Genomic DNA, 25321 nt, shown 5'->3' on the forward strand with positions numbered 1-25321 from the left:
AATTATGTCATATAATGATGCCTAGTCCCCAAAGTGCTGCTGGTTCCATTAGGAAAAAAAACATTTCTCAGCCAATCTTGCAGACTTGTAGGATCGGAAGAACAGCACTGTTCTCATCAGAGCTAAAAGCATGATATGAATGGGGTCCTCCACGTGGCAATGACCGCAATAAATTACCCGTGTGTGTTCTGTTTTCTTGAGATGGGCTCAATTTATCATTTTATTGAAAAGGTTCCATTATGCTAATGTCTTACAAAATCACATTCTGCTGTTGCTTTAAGGTCATGAGGGGATATAAATTTTTGCATTTAGAAGAAGAAGTTGTAGAGCAGTCACAGACTCCAAGGGTTAATAAGAAGCCATCAAAGTACATTCAAGGACTTATCAATGACAGCTCTTCAGCTTGCTCTCCTAGTTAACAAAAGATAAAAAGGGGAATATTGTTCCAATCTTAACATCACACACACAAAAATGCTTCAAGTATAAAGGCATTAAAACTTGGTTTTAACACCGGGAATACAGACACAAAGAGTTGCCTCCTAGATGTAAATGCCTCTTGAACAACAATCAACTATTAACTCATGCAAAAATATTTTGATAATGTTTTCACAATTATCTGCTAAATTAAAAGGAACTACTCATGGCAACGAATGCCATCAGCATCTGGCTGTGAAACAACTTTGAGTTACATCTGGACAAAAATGACTCACGTCTACCATTTGGGAAAAAAAAAAGTCATTGAAATTTTATCCATCAGTGTGAAATATCAGTAGAACAGGTACATTTAACGCGTGTTTAATAGAGGTTTCTAGTACACAGAACCCACTTTGTTTAAATTAGCTACCATCTTCAAAGACTTTCAAAGATAAGTTTGCCGAAGATCTACAAAGAATGCAAAAATTAATATGCATCTCTTAGTGTAACCTCATTGTGTCTATAAGGAAGGTACAGAGATTTTTGACTAGCCTCAAATCCCATATCTCAGTGAGTTTCTGGGAAAAGAAAGATGATGAGCTAATTATTCAATGCAAATTAGATATTATTCCTTAGAGAAATGTTTTGTTTCCATCTTTTCAAGAATTATTGATTCCTTCCAATCATGAAGGACTGTGAATGTAATTCATGAATATATGGTGCCATCAATCTATCAATAATTTGCAGTTACGGGCAACAACTGTCAAACAGCTGAGTAAAAACACATTAAAACCAGATAGCTCCCTTTGGACCAATTATTGTAAACCATAGAAACACTGAGGAAAAATAGTTGCTCTGTAGAAACACTGGCTTGGTATACATTTGGCCTCCAATCTTTTAATGCAACCTAAGAAGCAGAATGTAAACAACAGTAACGATATTGCTAGATTTATCATTCTGTTTTGTCTGGTTCAGTAGTTAAGTGCTTACAAATATTAATATTCTACAATATGAGTGTACTTTAAATTCAGGAGGCCCTTTTGAAGGGATCACTGATTGCATTTTGATGCAATTCCCAGGGAGGAGATGAGTAAGAAGCCAGGTTGAGGTCTAGGGCGGGGCACATTCAATCTTATTCCGTATTAAAGTACAGCGATGGAGACACACAATATGCTCATTCCTGACCTGGAACTAATTTGACAGGGAAAAAAAAGTTTTAGAAATGGGTCTAAGATAGTTTGGAAACCCAAGTTCACAAAATTGTGTTTAAAAAATATAAAAGGATTACAGAACTTCTTGAAAAAATTCAAATTATTATATAAAGTTTCTCATTGAGCCGCTCTGAACACTGTCAAAATTATTCTTTCTGTCAGTTATGTATGTCTTGTCAACAGGTGTATGCATTCATGCCAAATAAATAGGCCATGGAAAGTAGACATCTCTTTATTTGGGAAACTATTACTCAAATATTTTACAAAAGAAAAAAGAGTTTGGGGTGAAGTGGCTGATTTTTGCATCAGGGTACATGGAATTAATGTTGATTCCTCCAAATCGTGATGACTCTAATGAATTTAAGCAAGTCCACATGAACACTTTGATCTAATTCAAAGAAAATGGAATTTTGAATCAAAAGAGAGTGGTTCCAATCTCAGCCTCAATATCTTTTAGCTATGACAGTTTGGCCAATAAATTTCATCTTTACCCTCAGTTCTCCATAAAAGAAGGAATGATAATTATGACCCTAATAAAGTGAGATAACATAAGAATAAATGTTTCACAAACTTTTAGGTGAAAGGGAAATACTATTTTCTTGAGAGTAAAATATTGCATTTCTCTGGTGATGTAATGGTTGCAGGGAGCAAAATATATTTACCAAAAACAGTTGACATATTAAATAGGACTATTTAGGTTCATTCCCTTAATAATAATAAAAAAATATTTGAAACTTAGAATTAAACCAAAGAGATTACTGGTACTCTTTTGATGCGATGTAGATTTATTACATGGGCTATTTTACAACTCTGTACGAGCAGTGGTTCACTTTTTTTCCAGTAGAAATAAAAAGAATTTCTGTCCAGTGGAGCAGACAACCCCAAATATTATGGGTTATTGCCCTGTAAACACTGGACAAGATTTCTACCTAGTCTAGCAATCTTAAGCTAACATCACTTTATTAAATTGCATTCATCTATTTATCTGTCTATAATCAAGACATTAATTTCTCTAAAGCCTTTTGAACGAATTTATACAGCTTCCTGCTTCCCACATTAAGTAATAGGTTGAAGAAAATTTTTGACATTTATACATTCTATATCTGCAAAACAGCTATTTTACCTTATTGAAAACGATACTTCCATGGTTTTAGATTTCATGCTCAAATGGACCAAAAAACCTTCATTTCCAGGAAGTACGCCTCATGGACTAATATCCCACAAGATAGTTCCTGAAGTCAGAGAGATCTTGAAATCTGCAACCGGGGTTCTCCACTTTTTCCCCTTTCTCTTTTCTGAATTTGTGGGTTTGGTTTTGCTTAGAGCACAGACTCACAATAATCTATTCCCCGTTGGTGGCCACAGTGATTGGGAATTGCCTTGACGGTCTGACTGGTGATCTCTGGACCTGGATGACAGAGCTTTATTCTCTGTTGAATAAGAGACAACAGAGAATGTGTGTAAATCACTTGTGTTTGCTTGTCTCTTGGTGACCTCAGATCAATTAAAAATTTTATGCCCACTGGGGAGGAAAACAGTTCTTTGAGGTCTGGACTAGTAGGTTTTTGTGATTCTGTCTTCTTTTGACACATGACTGAAGGTGTAGGACTGAAATTATAAATTCCCTACATGGCTTTGTGTCTACGTATCTGTATTTCACAAAAGCTGTTGCCTCCGTTGTGTGAAATGTTTCCCTGCTTGTTGCAGGCTGAATTATGTCAAAATTCCTATGTTGAAGCTGTAACCCCCCAGTAGTACCTCCTAATCCAACTGTATTTGATTAATTGTAATGAGGTCTTTAGGGTGAGCCCTCATGCAGTCTGACTAATGTCCTTATGGGAAGAGGAAATTTACACACCAGACACGTGGGCACATAGAGGAAACCCCATGAGAGGATGAGGGAGAAGACGGCCATCTGTACACCAAAGAGAGATGCCTACAAAGAAAGCAAACCTACGACACTTTGATGTTGGACTTTTGGTGTCCAGAACCAGGAAAAACAGATTTTGGTTGTTGAAGAAAAATAAATAATGACATCTACAAATGGAATACCACAAAAATTCACAGAAAATAAAGAAAGCAAACTCTGAATACATCAAGTGTTCTAGACTTTTAGGGAAAAATTTCCTCTTATAGAAACTGCTAGCTCAGAAATCCAATCACATACATATGGTGAATCTTTGGACAATGGAACAGTTTTAATAACGTGAGTTTAAGAAAGAAAAAACTTTTTTCTCATTTTTCAGTGTTAAATAGGTGATAAAGTTTCTATTTTACATTTAATCAGGTTGGGGTTTGGTTTCCCAGAAAGAGCGTACTTAATCTGAACTTCTTGTACTTCTCAAACTATTTTTCAGTCACATAATCTTGCATTACACTCACATAATTTTAAAGGTTTTTGAAAAATATACATTTGTATCTGACTACATAGAAGTCTACTTCTGGCAAATTTTTCTGTAGTAGTTTCTTATATCTTTATATATAACTTGCAAACGTGGATTAATCTTCAGAAAGCTAGATAATTTATATTGAGGCTGAACAGAAAAGCAATGATGAACAGACATCATAATATTTAGCTTACATATTTTTGGTCCTTTAGTTATACATACTATAGAATGGCTATACTTTTGTGTCATGTTGTTTTATTTTTGCTGCTTTAGGAACCTGTGGCTCTAGAAAATTGTACTATCTAGATTTATAGCTTTGCTAGTCTGCTAAAATGTTTGTGTCTGACAGGCACTTTTCTGTCATGACTTTCCAGTGTCTTCGTGAAATCAAAGTTCTTATTTTGATTACAAGTTATAATTGGATTGGGTGGTTGAGAGTTAAATAGAAGAAACAGTAACAGAAAAATACAATTATTTATCCAAAGTAATGGGATGAGCTTTCTTTTTCAAGAACGAAAAGAGTAGGATATTTTTGCCCTAAGTGTTGGTTTGTACCCGTATATGAAATGATACCATGAAAGATAAAACTTGAGAGAACACAGCGAGTTGTGGAAAATTTGAGGGAAGTGAATTTTAATTGCTTTTGTTTATAACACCTACGTCTGAAAAGAAGCGATAAAATGTATTAAAATTCACCTAATTTTGATTGGCTTATTTGTGAGATAAATTAAGGGGGGAAAATGATCTCATAAAACCTATGTTTCCAATGCATTAATGCAAAATTAAAAGTAGTCTTTTTCTTGGTTGAATTGATAAATTCATCTTAGAAATCTTACCAAGGCATAGTAAAAATACTATTTTTCCCTTTTGTGTGATATGACCAGGAAGCAGAGATTTTATAACCCCCCAGAATAATATCTGCTTTGTGTTGGTTCTAGCATAGCGTTAAATAAAAACATAAAATTATGAAAGGTAAAGTTTCCTCACTTGTGAATGAATCAGGATTCCTTGCAATCATATTACATTACCAACAATCATTTTCCAATACTTTCTTGTCAATTTGACTAAATCGATAATTAAATATTTGTCTTGAGGCACCTAGGATTTTATTATAGGCAAATGACCAACTCTACTCTGACAACTACTTTAATTTCCCCCGAACCCTATTTAAATTTCAGATTTAAACTTTAAAAATATAGAACATAAAAATTCAAGAATATAGTTTATACTTAAAACTGGCTTTAATATTTCCCACAGGCTCCCTGGAGAGAGGAGCTAGAAAGCCTTAGGTTTGTTTCAAGGGCTTTGTATTTCTTATTAGCCTCCCCACTATAGAAGAGCTATGGAATGAGCTGCCAAATCAGAAGGACGCTCAGCCTTCCCTGGGTTCAGTTTGTATATATGAAATGTTATGCACAGAAGTCTTTTTCTAATTTAACACTTAATGGAAAGACTAAGGAGAATCATCAGAGCCCATGCTGTCCATTATATGTTCTTACTCTCCACAGAAACATTGATCAAACTCTTATAAAATAATTATGCACTGTATCACAAAGGGGAATTTTACACTTGTCATTCTGATATTGCTAGTCACTGTAATAATTGATCTAGCCTTTCATTGGTATCAAACTGGTTTCTATCTCCATCTCATGTTTGCCTGTGAATTGTGCAATAAACCACAGGCCTGGGGTTGTATCTTCAGCATATACTCCTGTCTGCAGACCTCTCAGAAAGGAGTGTGCCAGGTACTCTGGACTACTGACACTTCAAAGAATAGACTCTTGGTTACTGGCGTTAGAGTTGACATCAGCTCAACAACTTTCAGACTGGACCACGGAACGAATCAGAATTTCCAGGACTTATTTCAGTCTGGAAATAGATGTTCTTCATGAAACTAGCACCTAATCCAAGATCCAAAAAATAACAATTAATTACACAAGAAGAAATGAACGGATGAGTTTAATTATGGCTACTTGTTTTGAATGCTTTTAGTATTGCACTTAATATCTATTTTTATGGATATATGAAGATCTCTTTCTTCTCCATCGATATCACCTTGAATATAATAGACTATTGCTTTTGCATATAATTTTTGTTTGCTCTGTCACCAGGCTGGAGTGCAGTGGCATGATCTCGGCTCACTGCGACCTCTGCCTCCCAGGTTCAAGGAATTTTCCTGCCTCAGTCTCCCGAGTACCTGGGACTACAGGTGCGCCACTACCACACCCGGCTAATTTCTGTATTTTTAGTAGAGACGAGGTTTCACCATATTGGCCAGGATGATCTCGATCTCTTGACCTCGTGATCCGCCCGCCTTGGCCTCTCAAAGTGCTGGGATTACAGGCATGAGCCATCAGCTGCTTTTGCATATAAAATTTAAAAAATTCTAAGTAGTGTCTGATTTTTACCATCCTTAGAAAGGCAGAAAGAAATACTTTTACTGATTCGCCTTACTTTTTCATTAGAACATAGTTATTTACATAGGTTCAATTAGGATTTGTTCTCATCTTACCAGGATACAATTGAACAAATCGATTTTGCAACAAAGAATACACGTGGATAATTATATTTGAGAATAAATCTCACTTCATCAGATACAGCTGTATGCTAGTCCAGAAAACTAACGAGACACATAGACAGTGCTGATGAAGCCCAGCGGACAAATCAAGTTTACTACCTGGCTATTAGAGTCCTGTTCCTGAGAAATTCAGGAAGAGAGAAATTCATCCCAATTTATATATACAGTGCAGGCAAAATGTGATGGACAGAATGTTTTGGAATTGTTTCCCGAGCTTTGAGAAAGAAAAGCAAATAATAAAGGCTTTTAAAAGTCAAATCTGAGATTCCTTAAAAAAAATTTTTCAGGCAGAGTTAATTATCTGGGTAAAATTATATGGCTATAGATTTGTAAAGGAAAGCAGGCCTATCTGGTTAATTAACAGTCTGATTGGAACTATGTAAAAAATGAGGCCATGTTTGATCTGGATGAAAATAGCATTTTTCTGTGATTAAAACAAAACAAAACAAAAACCTTTGTGGGGTAGGCGCAGTGGTTCATGCCTGTAATCCCAACACTTTGGGAGGCCAAGGCGGACTGATCACCTTGAAGTCAGGAGTTTCAGACCAGCTTAGCCAACAGGGCAAAACCCCGTCTCTACTAAAAATACAAGAATTAGCTGGACGTGGTTGCAGACGCCTGTAGCCCCAGCTACTCCAGAAGCTGAGGCAGGAGAATCGCTTGAGCCCAGGAAGCAGAGGTTGCAGTAAGCCAAGATCACACCACTGCACTCCAGCCTGGGTGACAACAGAGAAAGACTCCATTGCAGAAACAAACAAACGAAACCCTTTTTGATTATTTATAAGGGGGGAGGGGGGGAATGGAGTGTAAAAAAATAGCCACAACTTAGAAATAGGCCAAACAGACGACTAGATGTCCTTTTGATGCAGCATTGAGCTTGTTTTCCTATTGGCAGGGAGTTGTACCACTTTGTAGAGGCTGAGATATCTCGTACATTTTTGTTTGGTAAAGATTTCCATCCAGTGTAACAGATAACCCCAAAGTCTATGGTTTACACACATCTATTTGTTACACACATACACACACACACATACAGGAAAGAACTTTTCCTTTAATGAGTACACAGAAGTACAGAGAGTAGTATAATGAGTAACCATCCCCCAGATTCAATTATAAATCATGTGTAACTAGCTGGTTGTCCCACTTCCACTGATCCTAAGATTGATCACATGGCATCAGCCAGATTCCCTTCATTTATATCAACCCATTCACTTTCATCTAATTGTTTCATCTATTCATATCTGTTGGCAGAATAAAGGACTTGCAAAATGGTGAATATCTAATTTTGCAATTGCTTCTCCAATTATTGTCTGAAACTTCTCTGTAAAGAAAAATTTTCCTCAACTCCTAGGGCCATTTGGTTACCTTGAAATAGAATTCTTACAGGAAAAGCTAGATAAACCCTTACTGTTTTCCTTTTAATTATCAATTTCCTAAGCAAGATTTTAGGGCTCTAGTTATTTCCAGGAGTTTCTAATGCATTTCTTTTACAGCAAAATTATGAATTTTTAAGTTGTCAATAACTTTTTTGTCTTAAGATTATACTGTTTTCATCTTGGATTATCTCATCTTGGGACACTGAATCTTCATTAGCCCACGTGTCCTTCAAGTATGTCCCTTTGCATTTCATAATCTCCGCTAGCTTTCACATAAGATAGCCACACAAGATGGGCAAGGTTCATCTTGCGTAGGATTTGTCCCAGGCCTAGAATCTTCTCTTCTTCAATGATTCCTTGTCTTTTTTTAGTTAAAAACAGTATTAAGAGACTACAGTTTGAGTGGCCGCAAACTTACTCCTGGTTAATGGGTTTAGATGAATGATCCAGACACTCTGATCTAAAAGAGGAGAGAGTGGGAGGATCGGGAGACAGGAAAAGACTGGCACATGAAGTGTTAAAACTGGCTGCTCATCAGAATCACCTGTGAAACCTTCAACATAGGGATTCTCAGGCCTCAACCAAGGCTTATGGAATATGATGATCAAAGGGAAGCCCTAGGTTATGTAAAAGGCCCTCAGGAAATGAAGTCACTCTGGGGCCCACTAGGGAGGAGGGCTGAGTTACAGTCTCCAAGAAGCCACATTTCCAGACCTTGGGATCCAGTACATTAGATACTTTTAGCAGCTGAAGAATTTCGTATCTTAAACAGTAATACATATTCATTCTAGAAAGTTCATATAAACCAAATATTCAAAATAAAAATAAGTCACAATCCCATCACAAGAACAAACTGCTGTTAAATCTTGCATCTGTGTTTTAATATTTTTCTTTAGGTATGCATATGCACACATGGGGATACATATACTTATTTTTTAGAGTAAGATCATATTCTACTCAGCAATTGGGAATTGAATTTTGTCATCTGGTGTCTTTGCATGCCATTAAATAATATTCTAAATATCATCTTCAATGGACACACAGTAACCCATTTTATAGAACTGCCAAACATTCAGAACCTATGGTTGTACCTCTCGATTGTTTTCCATTTTTTACTAATATAAACAACGTTGAACATCTTTCTAATTTATTGTGTACATCTGTAATACAATTTTATCATAAACTCTGAGAGTATAAATGACTAAGTCAAAAGGTCAAAGTTGCATTTTCTCTTGTGAGAGTTCTAAAATACTTCCCTATCAGTTTGAAGTAAGAGAAAAGTCTAGGGCACATGAAAAGAACTAGAAATGAAGAAGAAGGGTGCACAAAGAGGGAAGGAAACATGCTAACTCTTATCTTTTAGGGCTATCACACATCGAATTTTAATGTTTGGGGAAATAACCAATGTTGCTGTTAGGAAGCTGGGATTCAAACATGGTAGCACTAAATGATACATCACTGTATTGGGGGCAGGTGCAACATAAACCTCCCATGGATATTTGTCAGGTGGAGAATTTAGGACAAAGTTTCCCTATTTGTATATAGAATTTTGAAATCAGGGCACCTTCTAATGTTGACTGCAATGCTTAAGTCATCTGTCTGTCTCTGACAAAGAGCTAGACCCCGCTTCAGGAATGCAAACTTCTCCCACGGCTATGCTCTGACTGTTTCTGTCCTCAAACAATTCAGATGTTGAAACCTAATCACCAGTGTGATGGCATTCAGACCTAAGGAACGCAGAGGTGATTAGATCGTGAGTATGGAGCCACCGTGAATGGGATAAGTACTCTTACAGAAGATGCCCTGGAGAGCTGCTGTGCTCCCTCCACCATGTGAGGGCACAGCTGGAAGGCACCATCTATGAACCAGGAAGCAGCCTTCAGCTGACACCAGCTTTAAAGGCGCCTTGTTCTGTGACTTCCCTGCCCGGCATCTAGAACAGGAAGAAATAAATGTCTGTTGCTTATAAACCACTGACTATTTTGTATTTTGTCACAGCAGCCCAAAGGGGCTAAGACCCCCACAATTGGGAATCTTGCATTAGAATGAATTATATTTCCCATTTTCAAAAAGGTTATCAATGAGCGAATAAACAAATGTTGTTTTCATTCATTTAACACATATTATTAAGTTACTAAGCATCAACGATGTGCCCAGCACTGTGTTAGGTACTGCAACAGCCCAGAGTGAGAGGAAGTGCCCCTGCTTCCTGGAGCCTGCCTTCCAGCGGGGCTGCTACCACCTGCGTGTGCTATTCTCATGCTCAGGACGCTGTTGTATACTACAGTAACCTGGTAAATTGACTATGTTAAAAGAGTACTTTTTCTTTCTTCACAGAAACAAGAAAAATTATTTGCTGTGGAGTCCAAGAGAGGAGCATATCTATGGAAATGATAATTGAAAGAGAAACTGGAAACATCACCTGTATGAAAAATACTAATGGCTCTGTTAATGAAACAGGGATGCTGGTGACAACAGGTGACAAATCTAATCTAATCTAAACTAATCTGTTTCTCCATAATAAGTAGCAAGTTCCAGAAATGTGCAATCATACAACAGCACTAAATGACTGCTGCCGCTTGTCACTGAAGATGTCCATGTTTTATTGGGATATAATATTTCTTCTTGGCATGAAGAGAATGGATTAAGTAAAAGAAAACAAGGTATGGTTCTACTTTACCAACACAAATGGACAAATCCAAAATAAACAACTGTTACAGCAACTATTCTAATCTTATTAATTAAAATATGCAAGGTATACTCATTCTCATTTTCATAAAAGGAAATCCTAAATGGTCAATTAGAAGTATGTTTCCTCACTATTTGTAGGAACTTCTAGTCCTAGAATTCTTGGTCCACCTTTCCCCAAGATTGTATTCATTTGTTAAATATGAGACACCACCAAAACTGTAATGATGCCACAATGGAAGAGTTAATGAAGTAAAAAAAAATCAAATGAGTCAACTATTATTAAAAGAGAGGTGACTTCATATCCATCAATTAGAAATCAGAGTCTGGCTGGCTATTTATCATCAAAAATCTTTTATTGGCATAAAAAAAGTCCACACAACAAGCAGCTTTTTAAAATAACTACTCAGGCAAGAGTATCACTCACCAAGCTGGGACTTTATGTTCTTTGTGACAATAAAGAAATAGAATGGCAAACAATAATCTGTGAATACTTGTAAATCATCTTTCCTAAGCTATCACTCTAGATTAAAATATCTGCCTTAGTTTTCAGGAGGTTAGAGAAGAGTGTCTTATCTCCGAACAGCAGAACTTCATGAAGACGCATACATACCTTCCTCTTGCAGCTAAGGAAGGATGGATCGTCTTTGACCCAGGTAAAGATCCATGTACTCGAATCATGAAAATATCCAAAAAGATGGGCTGGGCATGGTGGCTCACACCTGTAATCCCAAATACTGGGAGGCCAAGGTGGGCAGATCACAAGGTCAGGAGTTTGACACCACACTGGCCAACATGGGAAAACCCTGTCTCTACGAAAAATACAAAAATTAGCTGTGCATGGTGGTGGGCGCCTGGAATCCCAGCTACTCTGGAGGCTGAGGGAGGAGAATTGCTTTAACCTGAGAATTGGGGGTTGCACTGAGCCGAGATGGCACCACTGCACTCCAGCCTGGGTGATAGGGTGAGACTCCATCTCAAAAACAAACAAACAAACAGAAAGAAAGAAAAAGAAAAAATCCAAAAAGACACATTAGCAGGACTCGGCTTCCACTGTGTCGTTTGATGCACTGGCCAGTTGATTCAATCTCAATCTGTGTTCACAGTCTTCCTGCTCACTTAGAAGAAGAGCTCTGTTTGCATTTCATGATGAACACCACTTGCTGAATGCAAACCTGTTCCTAATTGCCCTGATCCTTCATCCATTGCCAGAGCCAGCTTGGTTAAGTCCCCTGTGACCTATATCTGTGATCTGTCCCTAGCTAATCTTCTCTTTCACAATTACGAAGTGGGGCACATACTCATCGCCAAAGGGTCCTTTGAGCAAGTCCCAATAGAAAATGTATCCACCTTTCGGATGAACTACTCAAAAAAGAGTACTACATTACCTAACGTAAAATGGAAAACAAATACATATGCCATCCATCATTTAGGGCTAGGAAACAACGAAAATGTAATATTCTAGAAAGACAGCCATAGGAAGTATTATTCCTCATGCCGCCCATCATTATCATAGAGCACCCACTATCCTAATTTAGCTCCAAATGTATGGTGGAGGTGATCAAAATTTAAAACTAAATAAACAAAGAGACTCATACAAAAAATAAAACAATAAAATAAAATAAAACAAAACCCTGACCTCAAAACTATGGGGTTGGGACCTAGCACCTGTTCTGGGGGGAATTCAGGCAGGTGGCCCTGGATCTGTAAACCTAGGTAGTATTTTAGAGCATGAGCACAATATTGGGCCTTTGTACATGTGAGCCAGAAAGCAAAGGGATAACTGAAATGGATAACAGTTATTCAGCACTTGGTATATTCCAGGCCTTTTTCTAGGCCCTTGTCATGAAGTATCTGACATAAGTTTCACAAGTTAGGTACTTTTTCCTTATCTCTATATGAGAAATGGGGAAACTGTGGCCTGGTATGTTTAAAAACAAAACAGTGCAGTATTCACTTGAGGATATTAAAATGAAGGTTACTGATTCAGTAGGTCTGATAGGAGGCCAATGATTCTGCATTTCTGATAAACTCCCAATTGCTGCTGCTGGCCCACAGACCACACTTTGAACTGCAAGAAAGTAAATCGTCTGAGTCCTAGAGGTAGCAAGAAGCAGAGCCAAGACGGGCTAAGTTGCTTGGCTCCAGGGTCCACACTTATTGCCAATCACCTTAGCATTTGCATGGCAGACACGTCACAGCCCAGGTACCATGAATGGGGTCAAGGATTCGAAATCAATGTCTGTCAAGCTTGTTGACTGCATTTTCTAGCAACAAAAATCCTCTATTAAGTGCATAGTATATACCAGGAACTGTGGTAAACACTGGTTCAAAGGATTTTCATTTAATCCACTGAAGTAAATTATTGGCCATTTGATTCCCTTCTTACAGGAAGCAAATCACAACCCCACTGATGGACTGGGTATTCTAGTGAGTTTAATTATCATGCACAGAAAAGATTGAGCATTAATTTTCAAAGAATCAGAATCTAATAACACACCTCTAACACCGAAGGTAGTCAATCTTTGGGGATTGAGGAAGAATTTTAAGATCTTACAGAGCATCAGACGTACCATTTGGAAAATTAATTATAGTCAAATAGATGTAGAAGGTGTAGGAGTTTCGGCCTGATTCTGTGAAATTATCAAAAAGTAATCTAAAAAAGAATGTAGTGATATTTTCTTTGTCAGAAGGGTTTCATTTTCTATTCTAAAATAGATATTTTGTTAATTCTGTTTTTGTTACATAGGTAGAATACAAATTCCTGATTTATGTGTGAAATGTTTGGATCATACAAAATAACACCTTCCATTAAAGTTTCACAAAATTTCCATTAGTTCTTATTATTCAGAACAAATTTAGAAAGACTGGAAAGAGTGTATTACGGAGAGTTAAATTCTAACAATTTGAAATGTTTTCTTTATCTTCCCTTCAAGAAAATGGAATCCAGCAGCCTGCCTGCATTTTTGGCAGACTCTGCAATAATTAGAATGCTCTCATGATTCCCAAGATGGACCTCCCCAGCTGTAAACACGCTGCCTCCGCGCTCATTCCTGTTAAGTGCAGATCTCCCCATCTTGGCATATGGACAGTGTCCTCTGAAACACTTCAGAGTTGGAAGAGTAAAAAATGTAAATGATTTGCTTGATTGGCTATTTAGGCCTCCAGGAGAGGGACACCCAGACACTACCATTTGTAGAGGCCTCTCGTTAGAAGAGCACACTGTCCAGCCAGGCCTCATGGAGTCTTGAATGCAATGTCCCCTTTCCCCTTTAAATCACAATATGACTTTGCAGAGGTGACTTCAGAAAAATCAAAACATTTTGAGGCTCCCTGCAGGTACCCTATTTAACTTCAACTACCAATGTTGGCATTTCTCATCTACTCTCCCCCACAGTTACTATTTGTTTATGTTTCAAAACAGATAACCAAGCACAAAAAGCAAAACGATTCCCATAGAGGCATGAACCCAAACAGGCATGAACAAAAGCACAGGTAGACGGGGCCAGCCTCTGCCTGTGTTGCCCACTTGGGGCATCTTGGGGCAGCATGGTATTCCTCTAGACAGCTTTTGTCAATTGCATGCTGACGCTCCTTCCAGCTCTATTTCATACTCCTTTTTTAAGTATATAAGCAAAAACATGGGACCGGGTGTGGTGGCTCACACCTGTAATCCCGGCACTTTGAGAGGCCGAGGTCAGTGGATTACCTGAGGTCAGCAGTTCGAGACCAGACTGGCCAACATGACGAAACTCTATTTTTTTTTTTTTTTTTTTTTTTTTTTTGAGACGGAGTCTCGCTCTGTCGCCGGGGCTGGAGCGCAGTGGCCGGATCTCAGCTCACTGCAAGCTCCGCCTCCCGGGTTTACGCCATTCTCCTGCCTCAGCCTCCTGTGTAGCTGGGACTACAGGCGCCTGCCACCTCGCCCGGCTAGTTTTTTGTATTTTTTTAGTAGAGACAGGGTTTCACCGTGTTCGCCAGGATGGTCTCGATCTCCTGACCTCGTGATCCGCCCGTCTCGGCCTCCCAAAGTACGAAACTCCATTTCTACTAAAAATACAAAAATTGGCTGAGTATTGCGGCGGGTGCCTGTAATCCCAGCTACTCAGAGACTGAGGCACAAGAATTGCCTGAACCCAAGAGGAGGAGGTGGCAGTGAGCCAAGATCTCCCCACTGCACTCCAGCCTGGATGACGAGAGTGAAACTCCATCTCAAAAGAAAGGAAAAAATATGCATGGCATGAGGAACACTTTCTCAGACACCAGAAGAGGGAGTGATGGACACAAAGTCACAGCAGCTGTGACTTTTGGCATTCAGAGCTCTTGAGGGCAGGAAACCCACTCTTCCGACTTCATAGATCCTCTCAACCTATCATAGATTCCAGGAAGCTTGGCCACCGGCACGGGACCTAATTCTTTCCATCATCTCCAGTGTTGCCTTCTTGTCTTTCAAAGCCAGGCTCAGGGTCTGTCTTTGCTTCTCACTCCTCTAAATCCCCATATTACTGTCACTGTACCCATTTTTTAAAACTTACTCCATTTCACCTTGTGTATATGCATTTGCCAAACTGTGAGCTACTGGAGGATCTTGTTCCTGCTACTAACCTTTGTATCGCCTGTTCCAATCAATGGGTTTATTATACGTAAGAATTACTCAGAAGGCAGCAGATTAAAACACATGTGAGTGGTGCTCATTGACAAGTATATGGCCCCAAGGGATGGTTGTCTCAAAGGACCCCTCTGCCAAGCTCTGCCTTCCTCAGGGCAGGGCTGTTGCTTACTTTCTGAATACCCAAGGCACACTCTACCACGTTTTCCATATGCAATTATTAACCATGTTCTCCTGCCAAATGTGACTCATAAGAGTTGAAGAGCTATAAGAGTTACATTTCACATGGTGGATAAAGTTTTTTGACAGTATGACAAAACTTTATCTCTCGTTACCCACGTGCCAGCCAATGGAGGTAGAAAATGTATTAGATGATTGACTTGAATTTGACGAGTGCCCCTTACAAGTGTAAACAAATATGTTGCAAGTAATGACATGACCGTATGTAAAGCACTATAAAGAGGAAGGAACACACTTTTGGAGGCCAAGATGGGTGGAACACCTGAGGTCAGGAGTTCAAGAACAGCCTGCCAACATGGTGAAACCCGTCTCTAATAAAAATACAAAAATTAGCCAGGCATGGTGACGTGCGCCTGTAGTCCCAGCTCCTCGTGAGGCTGAGGCAGAAGAATTGTTTGAACCCAGGAGGCAGAGGTTGCAGTGAGCCAAGATCACGCCACTGCACTCCAGGCAACAAGAGCAAAACTCCGTCTAAAAAAAAAAGTAAAGAGCAACTAGTTCTGCATCTACAGTAGTGTACAAACTTCTTGGAAAAGATTTCAGGATTTTCCCCCTAATTCAACCATTCCTCCCCCACCAGAAATATGTGAGGCTGGCAGACCTCTCACTATAGTGCAATATCACTTTCTGTGTTTTCCCCTTTAATATTGAAAAGGGATATTACCGTAAAAATTTCAGTGTTGGAAGAAAGATTAAAATCCTGGCAAAATAATAATGTATTTTTCATTGTTTTATGTTGATATTAACTCTAGTATGACTGCCAAAATTTTGGTTTTTTTCAAGGAAGATTTACACAAGAGGCAGTCCTTACAGTTGTGCAAAACAAGAAATTCATGCCTTCTGGCTTAAAGTCATTAGCATGTATAACACACATTTTCAAGTACTTGAGATTTGGTTTTGGATAAAATGAGAATTAAGTCTGAAGCTGATCACTGTATTCCATTAGCAGGCCTCCATGACTGATTAGCATTTGGCAGGTGTTAGTTAATATACAATCCCAGAATAATTTTCATTTTGTACTTCATTCAACCACTAGCAAAAAACTGTTGATAAAAACATATTCTCTAATAATTATCATGTATCAATGGCGTATCTCCAGAGCTCAAGTCTTAAATTCAATTGTGTTTATTTAAAATTTCTAAAAATATTTGTCTATTTTTATATTTTTTCTATTTAACCTTTACAAGTCATATTTCAATAAACTTATTCTGGCACATAATGCAGGAATGTCAAATCTTTTGGCTTCCCTGGGCCACAACGGAAGAAAAATTGTCTTGGACCACACATCAAACACACAAATAACTGGTGACCTATAAACAAAAATCACAAAACAAAAACAAAAATACCTCATAATGTTTTTAAACAGTTTATGAATTTGCGTTCAAAGCTGTCCTAGGTTGCATGCGGCCTGTGGGCCATGGATTGAAAAAGTGTGATGTACTGTTTCCTCAAAACTAGTCTCTTTCATTTAGCAAGAAGCAAAAGGCCTATTGTATAGTGAATTGTTCTTCCGTATAATTAAATGCTTTCTTAGTAAGCTAGACAGTAACACTCAAAAAAACTGGAAAACATTACCAAAGTTTTTCTTTTGTTTTTCCAAAAGCAAAAATTCTGAAAAAATAGTATACCATGTGATACAGAGTTTTAAAATTTGACTACTTGGCTGAAATCAATTAATATGACTCTCCAAAAAGATCCATGTTAAGACTATATCTACTTTCTAACCAAAATGTCTACAGGAAATGGAAAAGTTCCTTTCTTCTGATATCCATATTCAGGAAAACACAGGCGACTGGACACTTTACGTAAGCTCTGCAGTGAGACAGTCCCCCTGGGTAAGGCCTGGATGGTCTGGGTCGGTTCCTCAAGTGGTCTGTGTAGTTTCCTCATCTATAAAGAGGATATGAACATGGTCCACCTTACAGGGCTGCAAGGAATTAAAAGAGATATTTCAGGGAAACAGGTTTTCCTATACTGCCAGGTTTGCAGCAAGCACTCACCCATACTGCCTCCAGGTAGGACCCGTTCCCGTTGTTCTGGGCAATGCGGCAGTTCTAGGATTTGAAACCTTACGGGTTGTGTTGCTTCCACCCTTTCCTCCTGCGGTTCCTTCACGAGCAGCCAGCGTGAGACTTCCTGAAGTCAGATCATGTCACTCCGTTGCTCGAAAGTCAAATTTTCTCAACAGGGTCAAATCCTGGGCCCAGCGGACCCTGCCTGACCTCTCTACCCTGCCCTTTTTCTGACATCGTCTTCTCCGAGCTCCACCTGTTACAAGCTCCGCCCCACACTGGCTGCTGCGTTTTCTGGGCAGGGCCCTGCCTGGGGCTCACGAGTTGCTGTCGCCTCTGCCTGCGCACAAATGGGTGCTCCCTGAGGGTACCCTCCTCACAGGTTAGCTCATCACATAGGCCTCGCGGCTGCCGTGTATTACAAAAACTCCCCACCAATACTCTTTGTCCCCTTTACTCTGCAGTTTCTCCACAGAACACACACTTACTAGTTGGTTGGGTGTTTCTTTATTAGCTTCTGCTCCAAACAGAACAGCGCTCCGCTCAGGCAGACATTTTGTCTGTTTCTATTTTCTGCTACATCCCAGTACCTGGCACTGTGCTTGGCACAGAGGAAGGACTCAGTCATTATTCGTTTATGTAGTTCATTAACTGTATGCTACTAGAGGGGCCTCCTATTTTTTGGCTAGGTCCAATGACTTCAGCTGACTGTCAGGAGATGATGAATGGAGGCTCATTTAGGAAACACCAGAAACACGTGCAGGTAATTTACACACAGGCACTCTGCAGCCCAGGTGCAGCTCAATGTTCTTGTTCACAACATAGTAAAATAGATTTTATTCACTGACCATATTTTAAGCAATACTATTTTTTACTATTTAGGGCAGTACTACTTAAAGCACAGCCCCTGGGCCCGCAGTATTAGTATCACCTGGGAGCTTGTTAGACCTGCAACTTCTCAGCTTCCATCCAAGGCCAAATGTTCTGGGCCCAGGAATCTGTGATTTTATAGGTCCTCAGGTGATTCTGATGAGCACTAAAGCTTGAGTGGCACTGCTATAAAAATTACTTCAATGACTCATTCTAGTTCTTGGACGTCCTCTTACAAATCTTAGTGTGACATGCTTGCGTTCTTGGTACCAACCGTGTAACCGGTTATTCATGTACATCATGTTGTCACCTCTCATGTTGACCAGTTATCTTTTGCCAACTAAAAAGACTTGAAAGGCACCTTCTCGGGTTTCAGAAGTTTCCACTTGTTTCAATAACATGTGTGGCTACAGCCCAGCTATTCACCCGTTAGAGCCCTCCCACATCCAGCCAGCACTTATATCCTTCGAAGCTGAATTTGAAGACTCTGGAAGTACAGAAAATTGGAATTTCTTTTAATCTGTTTTTCTGAGGCAGAGGTTTTCAATCATTGTATAACCAAGGATCATTTGTGTCTTTCCAAATGACAGATGTTGTATGTGTTTAATATGTGAAGTACGTAGACAGGAATCGTCTCAGGCTTCTGTGGTTGGCTCGGTGTGTTCACCTCTCACCAACCTGCCTCTGTTCTCCCACCCAGCATCCGATTGTTGCATGAGAACAACACGTAGGATCCATAATTGTAAGACTGGAAAATCGTAGCGATAGGGCAGAGTTTCTCAGAGTGTAATCAGTAGCAACATTTTGCGGCCTCTACCCCCAGACAAATACATCAGAATTTCTGGTCACAGAAAAGTAATGAAATAAGATTTATTTTTTTTCTCGCCATTCTGGCCATCAAAGAAACATGGAAAAGCATGCAAGATAATTCTGCACATGGCAGTCTGTGACTCTCTGCTCTAGTAACTTTACGCTATAATTTTTAGTGAAGAAAAATAATCATATAGGCATACTGTTTGCATATAGTCATTTCAAATCATTCCAAAGTCGTAACTCAAACCAAGAATGAACCAAGACATTTGAAGAGATGAAGTCTCATTTTCTCTGTATAATCTTAAATAAAGCATTCGTTCTAAAAGCTAAATGCACAGGAATTCTGATGAATGACTTACTATGTTTACAATTTTAAGGAATTTAGTAAACATGTCTCACCACTCTTCTAAGAGATTTTGAGGAAAACTACAGTTAACTGGACAAAAACTCCATCCTCAAAGAGATTCAAAGGCGAAGTCGGAACTGGAGTACAAACTAGCAAGTAACAAGGGAGAGTCCTAAGGGTTCTGAAAAGGATTCCTTCCGGTTCTAATGAGTAGGAGAGGATTACTTGTAGTTTAGTTGTTAGTTTAACACAGAGTTAAATCTGAAAGTTGATCTGGGATAAGCCATGTCTCTTTTCCCAATCCTTTACAGATGCAATATAACTACACAGAGGCCTTTCAGTAGCAGTATGTAGGGTACCAGGAAGTCACCCCCAGTCTGTAGTGGTACAGGGAGAAGTGTATTAGGAGGGCACCCCTGCAGCCCCCAGCTGCACCATGTAGAGTTGCCTAAGCCAGTCCCTAGCCTGCAAAATGCACAAAGCTGGCAGACCACAAGACAGAGGGGTAAATGAGAAACATGGTGATCAGAGGTAAGATGTGACTCAGACATGGGTGGAAAGTAAAGGTGAAACAGCATGTCATCATAGGCCACACAGTACTCTGAAAGCTGCTGTCATTTACCGCATTCCACACATTTACTAGAATTTATTGTCTATTGTTTGGGTGGAAATAATTACACATTTCAATTTAAAAATAAAGAGAATATTATACATTTAGCAGAATTTTCTCAGTGCCTACTGGTACTTCAGACCCTATATAGAAAGAATACTATATTTTCTTAACAAAAAATTATGGTCTAGAGAGAAAGACAAAAAAAGTCAATTGAAAATGTCAATAATTCTAAGTTCATTCTCATAAAAGAAAATTCTGGAGAAGACCAAGGACAATTTTATGATAAAACAAAATAAGAAGAGTCAGATAAATATGTTTGATAAGATAGTAGAGACAGATGCACTAGGAAATGGATTAACGAATGTGAATATGTACAGAATATGATTATTGTGCTAAAATTGTTTTTAATATTCAGTAATAGGTAAAGGTTTAATTTTGTTCTAAACAATGTGATTTTTTTATTTTTAGTAAGAATTTTATTTTGGGAAATCAAAGAACTAGTAGATAGGTCTACTAACATAATAAATCCAATCTGTTACACAGTTGTACAGGAACAAACATAGTAAATATAGGGTTTGGTACCACTTTTGGTTTCAGCCCTACATTGGGGGACTTGAAACATATTGCCTATTGATGGGGAGGGATGACCGTACATGTTAGACATCCAGAAAAAATGCATAAATCTCAAAGAGGTGGTCTAAAATTCAGGCTTGGATACCATCTTCTACGGCAAAGGAAGAAAGGGAGAGGAGAAGACAAGAGTAAGGTTTGTTACGCAGATTATTAAGTTGGTGGCTTCTCAAGAATCAGAGTCTCCAGAGACTCTGTCCTTCTCATCCTAGTAAGGAGAGGGAGACACCCTTACAAATGGAGATTTCCTTGGTAGATATAAATTTCCCTTACAAAAGGGTGACTTCCGCTCTGTTTTTAGAGCTTGTCCTATGTCTACTGTTTCTCAAAATAATCAGCTCAAAATAATACTTATGCTAACATGGCATATTTTGGGGTGGTATATTCTGGTCTCATACACCCTCAAGGTGGAATTTTCCCTTGTTTGGTTTATAATGTTGGAGCACTGAGTATCCTTTAGTAGGGCTTGTTTTTCTCTAGAGGTGTCAATGTCAGAATGATCTTCTACATACTCTGGTTGAAACATCAGAATTGTGAGGAGCTTGGGTTTGATATTTATATTAATTTATCATATCCTGGATCACAAGGGCATTGCAGGGGTTTAGATTTATTTCATTTTTCCCCATTTTTGACATTTGTTTCCATTTCTCAGTTTTTCTTTCCAGACCTGAGGTGCCCAGCTCACATGAAGCAGAGCCTCTTTCCCTCCCACAGTCATCTCAAGATCACCAGAGCATCAGCTAATGCCTTACTTTCTGGGTTTATCTACTCCTGTATTTAAAGATGTTGCTTCTACATTTTCACTTGTCCTTGAAAATTATCTTTTTTTTTATTTTTTGCAAGCTCATTGAAAATTTTTAATTCCTTAAATTTTATTTAGTAATTTTAGTGGGAGGCATTTCTTATTACGTCAGGCTTCCATCTTGCAGGTCCCAGAACTTTCTGACACTGTGAAGGCCATACCAGCCCACAACTGCCAGGATCTATTGTATGTGGGAGGAAAATCAACTTCTACCCTGTAAAGTCATTGTGATTATTTTGTGTATTCTGTCAGACACACTAAAAATTAATTCTATTACACCTTTGACTATTTAGAGAATAAAAGACTAAGAGACACATATTAATATTTTAAAAATAACTAAACAATAACCATCTTTTCCAAAGAAAAGCATTTTGAAATGGGTGGTAGAACAGAGAAGGAAGAATCCTTTCACACTAAGGATGTCATTGCCATTGGAATATGTGGCTTTAGAAACTACAAATGGCTCGATTAGCTTTCAAAATCTTTCTACTTTTTAGAATTTTTCTACATCACTAGAAACATATCTCTTCTATTTAATCTCAATGTGAAAACCTGTTTCATAGTACTTATAATAAATGCATTCTCAAATTTTACATCAAAGTACTCCACCTACAGTGATGTCTCCTTGGAGTGAATTAGAGACTCAAATCCAAAACGTATCAACACTAAATACGCACCTGGTGAGGCCATGCTCCATGGAGACTGCACTAAACAAACAAACAGAATGCTCTAATACTCTTAGGGCATTCCAATTACCTGGACTGCCAGCTGGTGGTGAGTCATTCCTGCTGTCAGTGTGCAGAATGACAGCCAGTCCCACAGAGTCTCCTGGGAGGACTGAGCTGCTGAGGTCCACCCGAGTCAAGCTCTGGGGCTCCCGCTCACAGCCTCCCACCGTGTTTCTGGCGTTGTCGCCTCCAGTTGCATTCATTTCTTGACCTTTTCTCCGTGGTCTCTGAACAATGTGAACGATGCTCTGCTGATCCAGGTCACAGTTCTGTTTGGGAGCAAGGTGGAAAAAAAACAAGGAAATGGCAAACATGAAATGCCAGATAGAGTTTAACTTGTCGTCAGTGTTAGAAGGGAAGGGAAAGTGACATGTAATTGACCAGCTTAGGCACATGTTTGGCCACAGCACTTACACACTACACATGGTAGACAAACAACACTGAACTGGGGCCAGAAACAGAAATTTGGGGATACGTGAAACACAACAGAACGCTGAAGTCATATTCAAAAGGACATGAAATCTACCAGGAAAAAAAAAAATTACCAAAGTGGATCTATAAGCACAGTGAAAACAATAATTCTTTTTTTATTTTTTCCCCGAGACGGAGTCTCACTCTGTCATCCAGGCTGGAGTGCAGTGGTGCCATCTCAGCTCATTGCAACCTCCACCTCCCGGGTTCAAGCAATTCTTCTGCCTCAGCCTCCCGAGTAGCTGGGATTACAGGCGGGTGCCACCACACCTGGCTACTAAAAATATTCTTAAATAATAAAACTGATTGACATCAGAATTGATATGTCATTCTTTTCTTTTTTATAAAAGTACAGAAAGTTATTATCAATTAGAGGGCATTTCCGTACAGCATTGGAAATGAATGTGTTTGAGTAGACTCCACACACACCCCTCCACGGGCACCAGAACACACATCGTTACACCAGTGGGGAAGCAAGGCAGGAGCACACTCCTGCCACCCACGGTTCATTCTCTCTCGGTCGATTTAACTATGAAAATCAGCAAACATTTACAAAAAGGTTTTGCATCTATATATTGACACGTAGGAACAGAAGACTTTAACGTTTTGTAGCATAAAAATTAAAAGTCAGATTATTTGCCAGGACAAGAACTAGGCTACCCTAAATGGAATTCTAGTTTCAGAATATCTACTACATAGGGCCGCCCGCGGTGGCTCAGGCCTCTAATCCCGCACTTTGAGAGGCCGAGGTGAGTGGATCGCCTGAGGTCAGGAGTTCGAGAAGAGCTTGACCAACGTGGTGAAATCCCGTCTCTACTGCAAATACATTAGCCGGGCGTGGTGCTGTGTGCCTGTAGTCCCAGCTACTTAGGAGGCTGAGGCAGGAGAATCACTTGAATGCCCACCCCCATCCCCCCACCAAAAAAAAAAAAAAAAAAGAATATCTACTACATAGAAGCAGTTACTGATCTGCGTGCTACCCTCTTAAGACACAGCAAGGACCTTACTCTCTCAGCAAATCGATGTGGCCGGGCACAGTGGCTGACGCCTGTAATCCCTGCACTTCAGGAGGCTGAGGTGGGCTGATCACTTGAGGCCAGGAGTTTGTGACCAGCCAGGGAAACATGGTGAAACCTCGTCTCTACCAAAAATACAAAAAAATTAGCCAGCTCTGGTGGCATGGGCCTGTAATCCCAGCTACTTAGGAGGCTGAAGCAACATAATTGCTTGAGCCTGGGAGGCGGAGGTTGCAGCGAGCCGAGATCATGCCACTGCACTCCAGCCTGGGCAACAGAGCAAGACTCCATCTCAAAAAATATAAAGCAAAATAAAATAAAAATTAAAATGAATCAATGCCTTTCAAATACCTCTTGCCATTCTCATTTTAGGAATGCTCCCAGGACACTCAAATGAAATGCATCCATAACTAACAGCAATAAATGATGCCCTCCCCTGCTGCTTTCTCAAGCTCTTCTGTTGCCTTCACCATCAATGTCCCTCGAACAGTGATGCCCAGCACTCACCAACAATCTGACCACAAATACAACGGCTGGAGTCTGGCTCCTCCATCCAGTACGGCACCAGGACACCCTTTGTCCTTAAATCCCATTCAGACCTCTTCTCTACTCTCACACCCTGGGGCTCCATCTCATCCCCAGGCCCTGTGCCCCTCCCCATCCCCATTCTCAGAGCTCCCAGCCTCTCCCCAGTACTGTTCCTACTCAGCAGGGGCCACTGTTCATCATTCTCTGACTTGAAGTCCTCCCCTGCATGATTTCCCTGGTTCTGTCAGGAAAAACCATCCCCCACATCACCCACTTCGAGCCTTCCCCTTCCACCTAAAAGTCTCATTATCCTCCCATGTTTTGTAATGGGCTGCAAGAGAATCACTATCTTGAATTTCACCTACCTAACCTTTGATATCGGCAAGGCACCAACAGTTAGCAATTCTGTCTCAGAATTACCCTTCACATCTTCAACTCCTTTATATCTCAATATTCACCTCCCCATTTTAGGCCTCCCTCACGATTACTCCTTTTACATCCAATATAGCCATACTCCAGTCCAATATGTACAAGAATTCTGGGTGTGTGTGTGCTACATAATCTTTCTAAAGTGTCTCAGTATTACTTGTAAAATGGACTGTAACATCTCCCATGTTCTTCGAGTGTGTTTGTACTTTTTTCCTTTCTAGATCATGATCTAGATTTGATTTTTTATCTTCCTTACCCCTCCTATATTATATGTGTGGCAGATTAAACTATTCTTCAAAATTATGCACGCCCGTACATTACTGTGCATACATCATGCTCCCCACTTCCTCTCCCAGTGATTGTGCCCAGCCACTTGAATGTCTTTGGCCAAAGGGACATTAGCAGATGTAATTGGAACCAGGGCTTTGTATTTGTCCCGCTGCTAAGGTCCATCAAAAGAACATCCCTGCTGGGCACAGTAGCTCACACCTGTAATCCAAGCCCTTTGGGAGGCAGAGGCGGGTGGATCACTTGAGGTCAGGAGTTCAAGGCCAGCCTGG

At 39.6% G+C, this 25321-nt stretch overlaps 1 protein-coding gene across 4 annotated transcripts in view; it reads right to left on the reverse strand.

The window, feature by feature from the left end:
- The window catches only part of PRKN (parkin RBR E3 ubiquitin protein ligase), a 1383066-nt gene that overhangs the window by 895419 nt on the left and 462326 nt on the right, over window positions 1-25321 (reverse strand). For all 4 annotated transcript variants that reach the window (XM_050789300.1, XM_050789297.1, XM_050789298.1 and 1 more), the window contains one exon: window positions 22346-22586. In XM_050789300.1, coding sequence (XP_050645257.1) covers window positions 22346-22586 — 241 coding nt within the window. The remainder of the gene's footprint in view (window positions 1-22345; window positions 22587-25321) is intronic.

This window comes from Macaca thibetana, chromosome 4 (assembly GCF_024542745.1).
Source record: "Macaca thibetana thibetana isolate TM-01 chromosome 4, ASM2454274v1, whole genome shotgun sequence".
Classification (NCBI taxonomy): Eukaryota; Metazoa; Chordata; class Mammalia; order Primates; family Cercopithecidae; genus Macaca; species Macaca thibetana.